Consider the following 15,030-nt stretch of genomic DNA (forward strand, 5'->3'; position numbering starts at 1 on the left):
TCAAGAAATCTCTTAAATAGGACCTGCCTGACAAAGTAAAGTAGACCAAAATATCCTCAAAAACTAGACATCATGCTGAGATCCAAAGGAATTCAGAAACAAATGAGAAAGAAAGTAATTTAGATCTATCAATCTGGAAAGCCGTTTCTAAAGCTTTGGGACTCCAGTGAACCACAGTGAGAGCCATTATTCACAAATGGCAAAAACATGGAACAGTGGAGAACCTTCCCAGGAGTGGCCAGCCGACCAATATTACCTCAAGAGCACAGCGAGAACTCATCCAAAAGGTCACAAAAGACTCCACAACAACATCCAAAGAACTGCAGGCCTCACTTGCCTTAGTTAAGGTCGGTGTTAATGACTCCATCATAAAAAAGAGACTGGGCAAAATGGACTGCATGGCAGAGTTCCAAGAGGAAAACCACTGCTGAGCAAAAAGAACATTAAGGCTCGTCTCAGTTTTGCCAGAAAACATCTTGATGATCCCCAACTTTTGGGAAAATACTCTGTGGACTGACAAGACAAAAGCTGAACTTTTTGGATGGTGTGTTTACGTCTGGCGTAAAAGACAGACCGCATTTCAGAAAAAGAACATCATACCAACAGTAAAATATGGTGGTGGTAGTGTGATGGTCTGGGGCTGTTTTGCTGCTTCAGGACCTGGAAGACTTGCTGTGATAAATGGAAGCAGAAATTCTGCTGTTTACCAAAAAAATCCTAAAAATGGAATGTCCGGCCATCTGTTTGTGACCCCATGCTGAAGTGAACTTGGGTTCTGATCCAAAACGCACCAAGTCCACCTCTAAATGGAGGAAAAACTGCATAGATGAGTCGACCAAAATTCCTCCACAGCGCTGTAACGGACTTATTGCAAGTTATTGCAACCAGTTATTAGGTTTAGGGGCAAACACTTTTTCACACAGGGCCATGGAGCTTTGGATTTTGTTTTCCCTCAATAATAAAAACCTTCATTAAAAAACTGCATGTTGTGTTCACTTGTTGTTTACTAATATTCAAATTGGTTTGATGATCTGAAACATTAAATTATCTCATTATAAAGCATCTTCAAAAGCTCTTGTGCGATGTTCCTGGTCTGCAGTGGTCAGTATCTATCAAAAGTGCTCAGAGGAAGGAACAGGGGTGAACCGGAGACAGCATCAGGGGCGGAGTGAAGGCTGGTTCGTGTGGTCCGATTCCAACAGACAAGCTCAATTTGCTGAAGAAGTTAATTCTGGTAATGCTCGACACGTCAGGACAGTTTTGGCAGAAATAGGGACCATCACAAAATTAGACAGGTGGTCATAATGTTATACCTGATCGGTGGCCATAAAGTCCTGCCTTGATTTATGTTTATTGAGTTCCTATCCAATCATTTTTCAGCCTATATGTGTTGGCAGGGTCACAGAAATCTGCCTTAAGGGCCTTCATAATCAACAGAACAGGTGCCTGTAAGCTTCAAAGACAAAAACTTAATCTTTTTAACTAATTAGATTTTAAGTAGATGACACCGGGGCCATCCAGCAGTAGTACAGTAATGTTGGTATTTGCACTAGAAATATATTAATGTAGATTTAATAGCTTTTTAATTCCACAACAATGGAGAAGAAATCGATTTGGTCACAGACATACAAACACATTTGCAAGATGTGTTTTTAAACCAAGCTGGTTATCTTGAGGAAACATCAGCCAAAACAGCTGTTAAGCTTTTTCATGAACCATTTATACTTTTGTTTTTTTCCCCTGTAGACTTTGCACAAAAAAACACACAATTTGCCATAATTTGATTAATTACATTTTTAAAAAATGTAATACGTTGATGGTGGTGTCATAAAGATGGTATTAAAAGGTGGATTGATGCAGGTAGACATGACTGAAGGACTGAGTGTAAAATGCATGACCAGCCACTGGTAAATGTATAGGTTTTAAGTATTCAAGCCAATATACATTTTTTATTTATAAACTGGTTTTCAAAAATAATTATAAATATGATGCACAATATGCCACAATCAATCTAATCTTTCTAATGGAGCACCTCCTTTTTCAGTGTTTAGGAATTACCATGAAATTTGTGCTGTAATGATACTGAAATACAGTCAGTGTTGGAATCAATGATTTCCAAAAATCTTCTGCAATCATCTCAGCTGTGCCAGAATTAGATAATCAAAATCAATAATGCTTTCTCAATCAAAATGTCGCTTGTATGTGCATATTCATGATGAGGACTGGTATAAAAGCTAAAAGAATTAACTTGCATATACTTGAAAGCTGCAAGTACAGTGGAAAATGCTTCAGGAAAAAAACACAACTGATCTAATTTAAGTCAGGATTGGAAACAATGTATGTCCTATAAGTACTTTTAATTAATAGTGATCTGAATGATCTGAATTATTATTATAAGCATATAGACACAACAAGGTCAAGTTTGGCCCATAAAAGTGAGCAAATCTGGCTCTTTGGTTCCAGTTGGATTACCTAATGTGGTCTGAGATCTCCAGCCTGGAGACATAAGTCAAAGATTAAACAGCTTTAAAGGAAAATGTTCCTACTGATCACTGTGGAAAGGCACTGACTGATGAAATACTGAGATTAAACATTTTAATTGCAGCTTTCTTGAGCGGATTAGACTTCTTCTAATTTCAGTTTCTCCCATTAGGGGTCGCCACAGTGTCATCCGTCTCCATACCCCCGTCCTCTACATCTGCCTCTTTCAAACCAACACGCATGTCTTCCCTCGCCAAATCTGTAAACCTCCTCCTTGGTCTTCCCCTTTTTCACTATCCTGGTGACTTCATCCTCAGCATTCTCCTACCGATATACCCCATGTCCCTCCTTTGCACGTGTCCAAAACATTTCAATCGGCCTTCTCTCACTTTGTCTCCAAAACGTCCTACATGCACTGGCCCTCTAATAAACTCGTTTCTAATCCTGTCCATTCTCGTCACTCTCAATGAAAATCTTAACATCAGCTCTGCTTCCTCCAGCTCAATCATCCAGCACCTCTTCACTACCACTGAGCCCCTGTCTGACCTCTTCCCTGAATCTCACACTACAGTCTTCCTCTTTCAGTTTCCACCATCTTATTCTTCTTTCAGTCCTCATTTTCCTCCTCTTCTTCTTCACCTCCAAAACCATCCTACAGGCCACCATCCAATGCTGTTTATCTACACTGTTCCCTGCCAACACCTTACAGGTTTCAATCTCCTTCAGGTTGCATCTCCTACAAAGAACATAGTCCACCTGTGTGCACCCTCCTCCACTCTTATGTCACCCTATGATCTTCCTTCTTCTTAAAATTAGCATTCACCACTGCTATTTCCATCCTTTCAGCAAAATCTACCACCATCTGCCCTTCCACATTCCTCTCCATCACCTTCATTATTACCTCTGCTCCCTTCACCAACATGCCCATTAAAGTCTGCCCCAATCACTAATCTTTCTTTCCTAGTTACACTCTCCACCACTTCATCTAATCCTCTCACAACCCACTTGTGGAAGCAGTGATGAAATTATCATCGCCCCTTCAACTTCCAGCTTCACGTTCATCACCCTATCAGAAACTCTCTTCACCTCCACTACACTCTTTCATTCAGAATCACCCCTAAACCATCTCTCTCTTTTCACCATGATAGAACAGTTTAACATGAGTAGATTAAATAATGTGTTTTACCAGAATTAACTTTACAAAAAAAGAGGCGTAGGAGGTGGAGAGAAGGAACGCTATGGTTGGTGCTAAGGGGTGACCAGGGTTACTTTAGACTTAGTGTTATTATAATGGTTATCATTAATCAGTGCTGAACAACTTCTTGGTGTGATAATCTGGTTTGAAATTACAAAATGTTGAATGTTGTACAGGAACAAGCAAATTCAGTCAGATAACATGGAAGCAAACTATTCCCTGGCCGCAGTGAATGAACTGTGTGGCAAACATTTTTTACATTCACAGTATTTTGGATAACTAACACAAGATTTCTTCTTGTTCGCTATTAGCTGTTGTTAGCTACTAATATATTTTGTAGCACTGCCATATTTCATAGAACTTTCCCTGTTTTAATGTTACGCTAGCTATGACTTTTGGGAGCTTTTTAGACATATGAAGCATAAGGAAGTCATAGGATATCCTTACACACCATCTATACACACATTATTCCTTTGTCTATTGAAAAGGAATAGCATTTATTTCCAACCCTAAATAATACAGATAAACAGAGGATAACATGTTTAGTGGGTAAAACAGTGGTGTGGCGTTTCAAGATGCTATGCATCCGTCATACGTGCTATATATTTTTTCCGAATCATCCCAAATACACGGGCTTGATTGGCATTGAATCCCTGATAAACATTTAGCCAGCTGTTTTTATGCTGTTTGTCCCACATCTGTGGGGTATTTTTGAGTTACTTCACTTAGCTCAGGCAGGTATGACCCCCAGATTTTTTGACTGAAAAGTGAGTTGCTAACTGATTTAAATCACTACATACCATCATGCTTAAACATGCTATTATAAACAAAAACATTACAAACGTCTATAATAAACGCTATCTGGCAACCCTGAAGTTACCCAAAGTGAACTCTGCTGCTTTAGTACAGTGCCCCCTTGTGGCCTCTTTGTAAATAGTTATACATTTATCCAGCAGTACTGACTTTGACGCTTGATAATGCCTCATTGTAAATACACCTGCAATTTATTTGCATAATTGGTTCTATAAATATGATCAAGTAACGTCTTCTACACATTTGTATACAATACAGAGATACAGAAATACTAAATTTCTGTGTAAAAATAAAGGGGAGGCGTACTACTTCATGCTTTTTGTTTTTGCATTGAAGAAAACTGTATCTACAACCTCCCATGACCCCATCTAACACAGAATAATGGCCTGAGGTTTATCTTGGTGCAACTAAGTTTGTGACAAATGGTTACAAAAACACACACTGTCCATAGAAGGCATATCGAAACAGACCAAAAAAAAAGGAAGTGACAGTCGACATTTTAATAAGACCAAGCAAGCGATTGTCAGAGCCAAGCAAATTTTTTATTAAGTGTACAAAAAAAAGAATAAGTGCAAAAATACAGCACCTCGACATACGAGGCCTACATAAGCACGGCTTCTGCCTTGGACCCCCGGCTTTAGAGACAAAGGCATCAAGGCAGTGGCTGGTCACAGTATTCTGAGTGCAGCTTGTCAAAAGTGACTGGAAAGAGCACAAGTGAGACTAGCTCAAAAGCTAAAGGAAAGAATAATACAAGTTTTACAACATGAGAAGCATCAGAACTGAGCTGCAATGGAAAGACTGCAACACTGTATGAACACGAGAGTTAGGCAAGACGCTTTGTTTCACTCCCACGGGCAAACAGCCATCTATACTGACTATAGAGAGGAAATTAGTAGGAAAGGAGAGAAACTGTTAACAGGTCTGGAACTGTATATATTAACCCTGTAAGGCCCATAGTTGTAAAACTACATCAAATTTACCTCAGGATTGTAAAAACACATCAATTGTTTAGCCTTGCAATACCAATGGATAGTACGTGTGTGTGTAGGTCTTGCCATAAGGCCATGAATCCAAGGGCATCTCATCGTAACAGTTAACTGGATATCTCAAAATTGAAGTAAAACCCCTGAAATATTTTGTGATGTCTAGTTCATGTAATACTTGGTTATTGTCAAAATAAACGCACCAAGATTCGATTTTCAGCTTAAGTTATACGTGTTGTAATTTGACAACGTTGGGAGAGAATGGTAGTCAAAATAGCATGTGCACTTTGGATTACATTGATACGTTGCACTCCTCGAAAGTTTGCATAGGGGAGAAATACAGAAGTATAATGTATTTGATGATTCACAATTTCTAAATGTTTATAATTTTCAGCTTAGATCAGTTAATCACTGTAAATGAACTCATTTCTGGTTGCAGTATTTTAAGATCTTTCAGTACCAGTATTTAAAATTGTTCCCATATGTTAGAAGTAAAATTATTTTTTTTTTATATATATTTGTTTGCCCAAATCTGCTTGTTGCAATTCATACACTGTGGAATGCTTTGGAAAATGGTTCATCAAGAATGTGTGTGAACATGTGTGTGATAGTTTAGATATATAGGGGATGGCGTGGTGCATTGTTTAGAGACTGTGTTAATGTTCTGGGGGAATCCATAAATAGGATTCTTGAATGTATTCTAACTCTTACAACTATCAGTTCCACTTCAGAATCACACCAGCAAGAGGTGATTCCATCAGAGCTTCTCATGTCATTGACGCTCTCCAAAATGGAGAAGTGCAGTCGGACAAGCGAACACCGGTTCTTTGACAAAATGTTTTAATTCCGGTTTGTCTAATATTTTATGGGTTTTTTTTTTTTTGATAAATTCTAATTCATAAAAATATGACTGTTGGGTGATTATGATGATATTTAGTGTTATAGTGGTATGTAAGCATTCCATGCGCCAAATGAACCATTAATTGGTCTGTATTTGTTTTCAGCAAGTGTAAATGCTACAATTCTGCTCCCAAATAGGCCCAACGTTGCAATATTACATTTCCAGAAAAAGAAATACCTGCATCAGAGGCTTCCTACAACATTCGACAGGTGAAAAAACATTTTATTTTTTTTCTATAATTGGGTCTTACAGGGTTAAAGATGGATATGAAGTGGGTGTGACACGAACAGCATGCAATCGGATTGAATTTCATAAATGTTGGAAGGGAAAAAAGTAGAGAAAGAAAAAAAAAAAAAAAAGAAACTCAAACACACACACACGCACATACACCAAGGCCAATCGTCATACACACTTCGTACCAAACAAATAATTTGGCAAATATGTAAAAGGTGTCAAATTGTTTCAGTCTTCCTGAAAAACCAAGAACTCTGACTACTGCTACTTCTGCATTCAACCAAATAGATCAATAAATTGAGATAAGCAATTTATTTGCTTTAAGTGCAAGGAAGACCGAACGTTGAAGTGCAGGAGAAAAACAGGAGTAAGGGCGAGTGAGGGAGGATCTAGCGCAGAATGAACTACATGCTACAGCAAGGTGATTCTCGACCATAAGGCAAATTCTAAGGCCTTGGTGCTGGTGCTGCCAAGCGAAATGAGAAGGCACCTGCTAAGAAAGGTCGCTTTGGGATGGTAAATTGGTTTTGCGCATACCAGTCGCCTACACCCAGGCCTAAAGCTGAAAAACATTCACACACAACCACACGTACACAAAACCAGTCTTAGCCCTACAACACAATCACCCGTCGTCATCACCCCTTTCCATCTCCTCACAGGATTGAGCACTTTAGCTTCTTCTTTTTCTCTCCACCCTCCTTCTTGCCTGGTTCAGCAGGAGGCTGCTCTTCAGAGAAGCTTGAGAACGTGGCGTCACATGTGACCGCCTCCCTAAACTGCAGGTACCAACGACCCTCGCCCAGGTATGAGAGTGTGCCCAGCTCCAGCTCCTCCACAGAGGCTGCTTTCTCTTCTCCTTGCTGGAGGATCAGGATCTCCAGTAGATCTATACCGGTTTGAACAGCTTCTACACCTGCTGCACAGCCTAGGGTCACATGAGCACGACTGCCTTCTGGGAGAGCCTCGACACCAGGGAGGTCGGCTTCGGGAATCCCCTCTTTATCAGCTCCTGTGGGCCACAGCGCCAGCTGCTCAGTCGTCAGTGACACACGGGCACCGAAGGTGCGGGGGGTCACTATAAGACCGACAACTGATAGCTCCGTTGCTGTGTCGTAAGAATCTTTGACAACCTACATTAAAAAAAACGATATACAAGTTCTTTATTACTGCTTAGAATGTTTTACACAGACTTTTAAATTAATATTAATAATTATAGATTATAAACCATAATTAAAACTTTCCACTCATGCTTTCCTCCTAAGAATGACTAACCTGCAGTTCAGCATATTCTTTTGCACCCTCTGCCTTTCCATAGTCACAGAACCGAGTAGTGCAGTGGAGTGGCGTTTGGATCTGAAAGTACTGCTCCAAATCCACTTCCTTGTCCGCTGCTCCAGTGACTGAAAACACAAAAATGAGAGGTTTAAAAAGACAAGCATCTGGCGCATAGCATAAAGCACAGACCTGCTATTTACTTACATTCATTGGCATGTTTCTTGAAGGCCTCCAGAGTGTCCAGTGTCTTCAGAAACTCCATCGTGGAACATTTGATCTTCTCTTCAACTTCAGACAGCAGGAACCAACCATAGAACAGGGGAAGCGCTGGTTCTTTTGGTTGTGTCTCTTCTTTTGGGGCCTCAGCTTGAACTGCTTGAGCCTCGGTGGGCTTTTCTGCCTCTGACTCAGTTGGTTTGTCTTCTGCTTTCTCTGCCTCCTTCACCGGTTCGTTTGGTGCAGTTTCACTTGCAGCAGGAGGCTCCAATCCCGCAGGTTCTGCCTTTTGTTCAGCTTCTGCTTTCTTTTCAGGCTCTGCTGTTTCAGTGATTTGCTGCTCCACTACTTCGATCTCTGGCTTTTTCTCAACCTCTGCTGGTTCCTCAGCAGATTTTTCCACTTCAACAGCTTTCACTGCAACTTCCTCTGCAACTTCCTCCTTCTCAGGCAATTTCTCTGGCTCCTTGGCTGTCTCAGGGCAAACGTTCTCCTTTTCAGGCTTTACTTCGGGTGTTTGCTCTGTGCACTCCATCTCTGGTTTAGAATCATTTACTGATGGCTTCTCTGGCTCGGGAGGGTCCTGAGCCAAGGGCGTCTCGCTCACCTCTTCGGATTTGGGCGGCTCGGTCTCTTCCACATGGGTCTGAGAAACAGCCTCGGGCACTTCCTGATTCTGATCAGCTTCCATTCCTCAACAGCAGCCTGTCTCTAGAAACACACAAACATGCGATAGCTATCAGTATACCGGCTTCACAGATGAGACCCAGTCCAGTGCTCAGGCCGTGTTGTGGCACGTCTGATACGCTGACCTGCAGCAACATAAAAAAAAAAAAAAAGAGTGTCTGATAAGCCTGAAGATTAAATAGTTCATGCATTACAGGCCTGTTTTTCCAAGTGCCAAGAATATTTCCATCGATTTATATCTCTACCATGAGTTCTTAAATGGTTTTATAAGAGTTAATCTCAACTCGTTCTTCTGATTTGGCATTGAGCTTATTTACTTAAATAGTATCAAATTCTGAATACCATCCAAGAAGCTAAACAAACCTCCATGCTAAGATTATCAGAGCTTTCCAACAGTCATGTAAGAAAAGATTCAGCATGGTCTCCAATTAAACAAGAAACACAATGAAGAAACCAGAAAAATATGATCTTGTTTCACATGAGTTTCTAAAATCTCCAAGCATTTCACGTGGCTCTTCCACTCACTCGGCCTCGAACACACCACCAACCACTCAAGTCAAGTCAAGCGATTTTCTTCAACTCCCAAGAGATTTGGTCCCGAAATCCTAGGATCCACCCATACTTACCCGATGACTGTACGATGATGTCTGCTCTCGCCCTGGTGTCCGTCTCCCCCTCCCTTTCTTCCTTTCTTTCTCTCCTTCCTTCCCTGTCCCTATCTCCATGTGTACCTTGTTCCCTCCCTTCACTCGTTCACATACAACCCCTTTTATCTAGAACATGTCCGTTGTTAAAAAGCAGCCGGCTTGTTTTATTTTTTTGATCTCTTCAGCTCAGCTCAGATGCACTGGCTGTTAGTCAGGATTGCACAAACACAACTTGTGGTTCTAAAACATGGACATCAGCTGACATGTTCCTGTTATCGAGCAAAGAGCAAACTTCAGCAGTGTTGAGGCAGGGTTGGTGGCTCTTTTGTCCCTAAAATCAGGAATTGTGGTCAATTAGTTAATACCCAGATCATTGCACTAAATATTATCCATGCACACTGTGAATGCATGAGGGAAAAAAAAAAAAAAAATCAGACAAAGGAACAGATCAATAGAGCATTTTTTCCACTTAGATTTTTTAAAATCAAGGTCTAACTTTTTGAAATGCATATCATACGAGGTCAATCTGTATGAGGTCGAAATTTTCAAAAGATTTTGGAACCAGAGTGAGGAGATTACGAGCACCTGCAAAATGGGTCTGGGCCGCTCCTTTGTGCACGCGCCCCAAAAACGCATTGCATACTCACGTACTAAATAGTGTGCACTAAAACCCCAGTGACAGCTCCACGACTTTTCGGATTCAGCATACTATTTAGTGTGATAGGAAGCAGGACACAGCCACGCCATCTGATCCCTTACAGACAAAGGAAATAAAAAGAAAAACCGGGCCCAGCTTTTTTTTTTCCACCTTTTTTTTTTTTTTTTAAATAAATCGAGGAAAAAGACCAGTCAAAAAAAAAAAAAAAACTTCCTTAATTTTAACATCCGTGTCATTATTTGCATGCACGCTCAAAAAAAAAAGACGGAAGAGAGAAAATATTCGCACCTGGAAGTCATCCAGCAAACAAAAAAACAAACAAATACATTTGTTTTAAATGTGAAATGAGAATAAAAGATTGCAATAGAAGCATGGAGGGAGATTTAAGGAGTGGCTGAAGCATGGGCACATTGCATGCATGCAAACAAAACAAAAAAAAAATACACAACAGCAGCAGACAAAAATGCTGCGTGTCACTGAACACACGCCAACGACACGACATGTGCCAGATTGAAGGGAACCGGGCCCTGATGTGAACTCAGCCATGTGCCACCATGCAAGAGCAAAATCCACCAACACATATTTACACATCCCAAAAACAACAAAACCAAATCCCAAACAAACTCGTACCTCTGTGTGTGTATGAATTCGTCGAGAAAGATTCAGATGAATCCGATGAAGTCCTGGGCTGAGACTGAAGCTGAAAGCTGAAGCGCCCTCCTGCCTGAGCAGCGATCAGGAGAAACACAAGCACCAAGACACACTCTTCTCCTTCTGCTTCTTGAACCCGCTTTTCGCAGTACACAAGAGCGCGTTCACGAGATCGGGCGCGAGCACGACAGCTGTCTGGTGATGCAGCGTTCACATGCACACCAAAGAAATGACCTTAAATACGAGTTACGAGCAAACCAAACCAACCCTACTTGTAAATGCCAGTGGAGGGGAAACCGGGGATTTTTTTTTCTGATGCAATGTTTTAAAGTTCAAATAAACATGCTTGGAAATGGAATGGAGTTATTTTCCAGGCTTTAATCATAAGTGCCCTTCTGTGATGGGCCTAGTGGATCATTTCTGGAGATGTTTATGTACCTTAATTCAGTTCAGTTCCCTTCCCATTCTTTTTCTTTTTAGCAATACAACCACAAATATATGCAGACCCCTTAACTTCAATGCACCTCTGGAAAGGTTTTTTTGGGGAACCTTAGCAAAGAGCGGTTCCTGATCCGAACGTGTTCCAAGTTGACTGCTTTGGGGATGATCCTGATATATATCACTTTTTGATGATCATTCTGGTTCGAAAGACTGCAACAGTGAGAACAATAATGTCAGGATGGCTCCAGAGTCTATCCCAGGAACACTGATCTTAGTCAATCACAGGCCACCATATTTAATTTCATTCAATGTAACAGTGGTGGGCCATCAGGGCCAGCAAGGCCTTCTCTGCTGGCCTAAACACTATTAGAAGCACTGACCTAAATTTACAACTTATATTCTAATATTTGTTCCATGAAATTGTATTAATTTAATCCTAACAGTTTATTCTCTTTATTTCGTAGCGTTTCTCTTGGCTGCATTGTTTCCAGTACGTGTATGCGGATGTTAGATTTTTTGTCCAATCAGGTTTCAGCCTCTATGTGCTGCCATGTCAATCCAATCTGCCTAGAGCCTTCAGAATCAGTAGTGCTGGCCTTTGTACCTTTGACAATATTAGCAACGGGACTGTTTCTTTAACAAATCAGATTTCAAATTCACCTTACAGGGCCGGCTAACTGGCCGAGAATAGCATCAGCATTTTTTCTGTCCAAGTTCGACTAGCAAAATACGTCTGTAGCGCTCTGCACACATTAATACATCAGAGTTAGACTTTTTTTTTATGCCTACAATGGCTGATGGAGGAAGAGAAAGTGATTTGATTTTGGAAATACTTAACAATACATTTTCAAGAAAAGCTAAACATCGTGAGAAGGGCGGACAACCCCAAACCTAGCTAGCTCGTCTCAACCCAGGAAAAGGTTTGATCGCCACTTCCAGACCAGTGCCTACGAGCGGTACCACTGGATTACAACCTCTGAAGAGCGGTGCATATTATGAGTATGCATCTTTGGTGAGTAGGTTGTATTTTATGTAAATTTGTAATGTTTTTGTCATGTTATTAGACAAATATTGATTCTGAACTGCTCCAGCTGATGTATGTAGGTGGCACAGTTGCGGCTGTAATGTAGAGGTTTGGTTTCTCTCTCTGTAATGCCACATGTTGTTATATTGCACTTTTGTTGTATAATTGTTTTGATGGTTTCTATAATTGTGATGTGATAGTGGTGGTATTAAGAGGTGGATAAAGTCGGTAAGTCAAGTCAAGTCAAGTCAAGTCAAGTGGCTTTTAGTGTCATTTCTACTATACACAGTGGTACACAGTACACAGTTAAAACGAGACAACGTTCCTCCGGAACCCTGGTGCTACACTAAACACTAAGCAAGTCCCCACTGAAGGCCCAGGAACCAAATGCAAAGCCCGCCACTGCAATTTAATAGTATTTATATACTTATAATGCAAAAAAGAGAGCATATATTTTCCATTTGGGGAGATTTTAACTTCACATTTCAAAGTCAAAAATCATACTCAGCTACATTTTGCAAAATCAGTCATTACTTTTTTATTTATGAGCGGATTAAAACTGGTCAAACACACAGCAGGCCACCAATCAGTGTAGAGCATGCTTTCTGTATAAAAACACTTGTTTTGATTGGCGCTTGGTGTATCTACTCATCACCAACATTCAGTTCAGCATCAGTTCAACAGCAAGCAGAACATTTTGAGAGGAATAAATGGAAGAAACTCCTGACTCGAACCTCGTCACAACACCTGAGGCTTTGTTTCTTCTTGCATGATTTTTTTTTTTAGGAAGTAGTTGAAAAGAAGGTTTGGGATAGCTTAATAGATTTCAATCAGTGTTTAACTCATTCATTCTATAAACAGACTGGTGTGCAAAGAGTGATATTAGTATTTTCACGTAAACTGAGTTGATTAAGCAGTCTTGTGACAAAAATGATATGACAGAGCCATAAAGCCATAATGTACTTTTATTAAAGTGAAAGTTTAAAGGAAGCACTTTTACTGGAGTAACATTTTACGGAGTATATCACTACTTTACCTAAAGTACATGATTTCTGTATTTCATACTCATAACTGTAAGTGATGAAGCCTTATATTATATATAGGTGTGACTGCAGAAAGTATACCAGGAATCAAAAACAGGGCTTTGTACAGGAGCCTTTGAATGTAGCACAGTAGCCACTTATAAATCACGCCCACTCTTCTGAAGAAGGCGCATCGAGACCACGCCCATTCTTTTCAAGAAGGCGCATCGAGACCACACCCATTTTCTTTAGAGAAGACGCATCGAGACCACACCCATTTCTTTAGGAAGACGCATCGAGACCACCCCTGTTCATCTGAAGAAGACGCTTTGTGACCACGCCCATACACGGCACGTCTTCTTTTATATCTTCAGGCTGAAATATACGTGCGTTCGTGTGCGTTTCTCTTTTTTTTTTTATATATAGTTTTCATGGTGACAAATTTCTTTGTTAGATGTATACTTTTGTGTAACTGGAGGAGAACCAGTGTAGTTGATCCACTCTGTCATACACGTGGTGCATTTTTTAATACAGGAAATGTAGGTAACCGACCTCAGATAAGCAACCTTGAGCCATGTCCTTCCATGTGAAAATATATCTCGCACCAGTGTGGGTGGTTTAAGGTCTAACAATAATAAATAATTGTCCAAATTTAAAGAAAAAAAATACCCAACCAATATTATATAAAATCAAAATCTTGAGACCTCAAACACTTTGCTTAAACCTGAAACCGAAAACACTGCATGCATTGTGAAGAAAAAAAAAACTCTCCTGTAGTCATATCTTCTCTTCAGAGCTCACTACATGCATCTTAAAAGCGCAAAGACGCCCCAATGAAGATACCAACCCAGCAACAAGGTCATTGCTTTTCAATGTGTAAGTTCCCGCTGTGCTGCATATAAAGCACAAAACCTTGACACTCTTGAATAACCCTCGTTCTCATAATCCTCGAATCATAAAGGATATAAAATGACCAGAGTACGAGTAAAGGAAAAGAGTCTGCCAACAGTAAAATATTTTTTGGACATGTTAAACATGTTTAATACAAATGCCTTTATAAGTGAGTTTTTAGTGAATGTGATTTTGTTCTTTTTCTTCTGAATGTTTTCCCCTAGTATAATCACATCCGTAGGCGTGCTTTGGTTTTCCTTTAAAAAAAAAAGCTCTCAAACATGTTTTTTGTTGTAGAACACCATACAACATCGAGTCTTAATGAGAAACCGCTTTGAAGAAGCCGAGAACATAATTATCCATTGAGCCCTCAGAAGAAGGACTTTGAACAGATTCCATAGATATAGATTATGCTGAGATTATGCTAAAAAGCAATTTGTAAAAAACGTGAGAAAAGACGGAATAGCGAAGGAGAAGAGATCCAGTGAGTGGGTAGGGAGGGAAAAAGTTCCCAGAAAACATAGCTACATCAGTGCTTTAACCACTTCAGTGATGCTGTGAGAGGACTGGAGGAGTCAACTGCACATTTCCCTTGAGTTATCTTTACAAAACACAGTTTTACTAGAACACAGGGTCTTACAAAAAACAGAATATAGTATAGCAATGCAAATAGCATATGAAAACAATACTTTCTTCACTTACTTTTATTCCGATTACTGAAAACACTGTAGCTTACAGTCGTCAGTGTGTTGTCGTTTAGAAATCCAAAAACACACAGGCTTGAATATATTATAGGACAGGCAAACAAGTTGCAAAAACAGAAACGACGCCTCTCTTTTTCTTTTAAGCAACTTGTTCTGGCCCATCACACGTGCACACTATACTATACAATATCAGCTGCCTTATTT

General features: G+C 40.1%; 1 protein-coding gene across 3 annotated transcripts; it reads right to left on the minus strand.

The window, feature by feature from the left end:
* Positions 1 to 6,580: 6,580 nt before the first annotated feature.
* Positions 6,581 to 14,974, minus strand: LOC124397326 (2',3'-cyclic nucleotide 3' phosphodiesterase). 3 transcript variants are annotated; one of them, XM_046866883.1, is made up of 4 exons: positions 14,825 to 14,974; positions 8,090 to 8,812; positions 7,883 to 8,010; positions 6,581 to 7,740 (listed from the first exon to the last, which is right to left on the minus strand). In XM_046866883.1, exons 2-4 carry the CDS (start codon positions 8,790 to 8,792, stop codon positions 7,264 to 7,266), a joined length of 1,308 nt encoding a protein of 435 aa, XP_046722839.1. In that variant the 5' UTR covers positions 8,793 to 8,812; positions 14,825 to 14,974; the 3' UTR covers positions 6,581 to 7,263. The 3 variants fall into 3 exon arrangements, with proteins under 3 accessions (XP_046722839.1, XP_046722837.1, XP_046722838.1); XM_046866881.1 differs by lacking the exon at positions 14,825 to 14,974 and adding an exon at positions 10,724 to 10,962; XM_046866882.1 differs by lacking the exon at positions 14,825 to 14,974 and adding an exon at positions 10,724 to 10,962 and having other exon boundaries at positions 8,090 to 8,913.
* Between the last annotated feature and the right edge of the window lie 56 nt (positions 14,975 to 15,030).

Source organism: Silurus meridionalis, chromosome 14, assembly GCF_014805685.1.
Source record: "Silurus meridionalis isolate SWU-2019-XX chromosome 14, ASM1480568v1, whole genome shotgun sequence".
Taxonomy (NCBI): Eukaryota; Metazoa; Chordata; class Actinopteri; order Siluriformes; family Siluridae; genus Silurus; species Silurus meridionalis.

Excerpts from the sequence above, each read along its gene's own strand:
- LOC124397326 (XM_046866883.1), bottom strand. The coding sequence starts at position 8,792 with ATGGAAGCTGATCAGAATCAGGAAGTGCCCGAGGCTGTTTCTCAGACC. Across the intron at positions 8,011-8,089 it reads CAAGAAACATGCCAATGAAT|TCACTGGAGCAGCGGACAAG; the intron begins GTAAGTAAATAG and ends TTGTGTTTTCAG. Across the intron at positions 7,741-7,882 it reads AAGAATATGCTGAACTGCAG|GTTGTCAAAGATTCTTACGA; the intron begins GTTAGTCATTCT and ends TTTTTAATGTAG.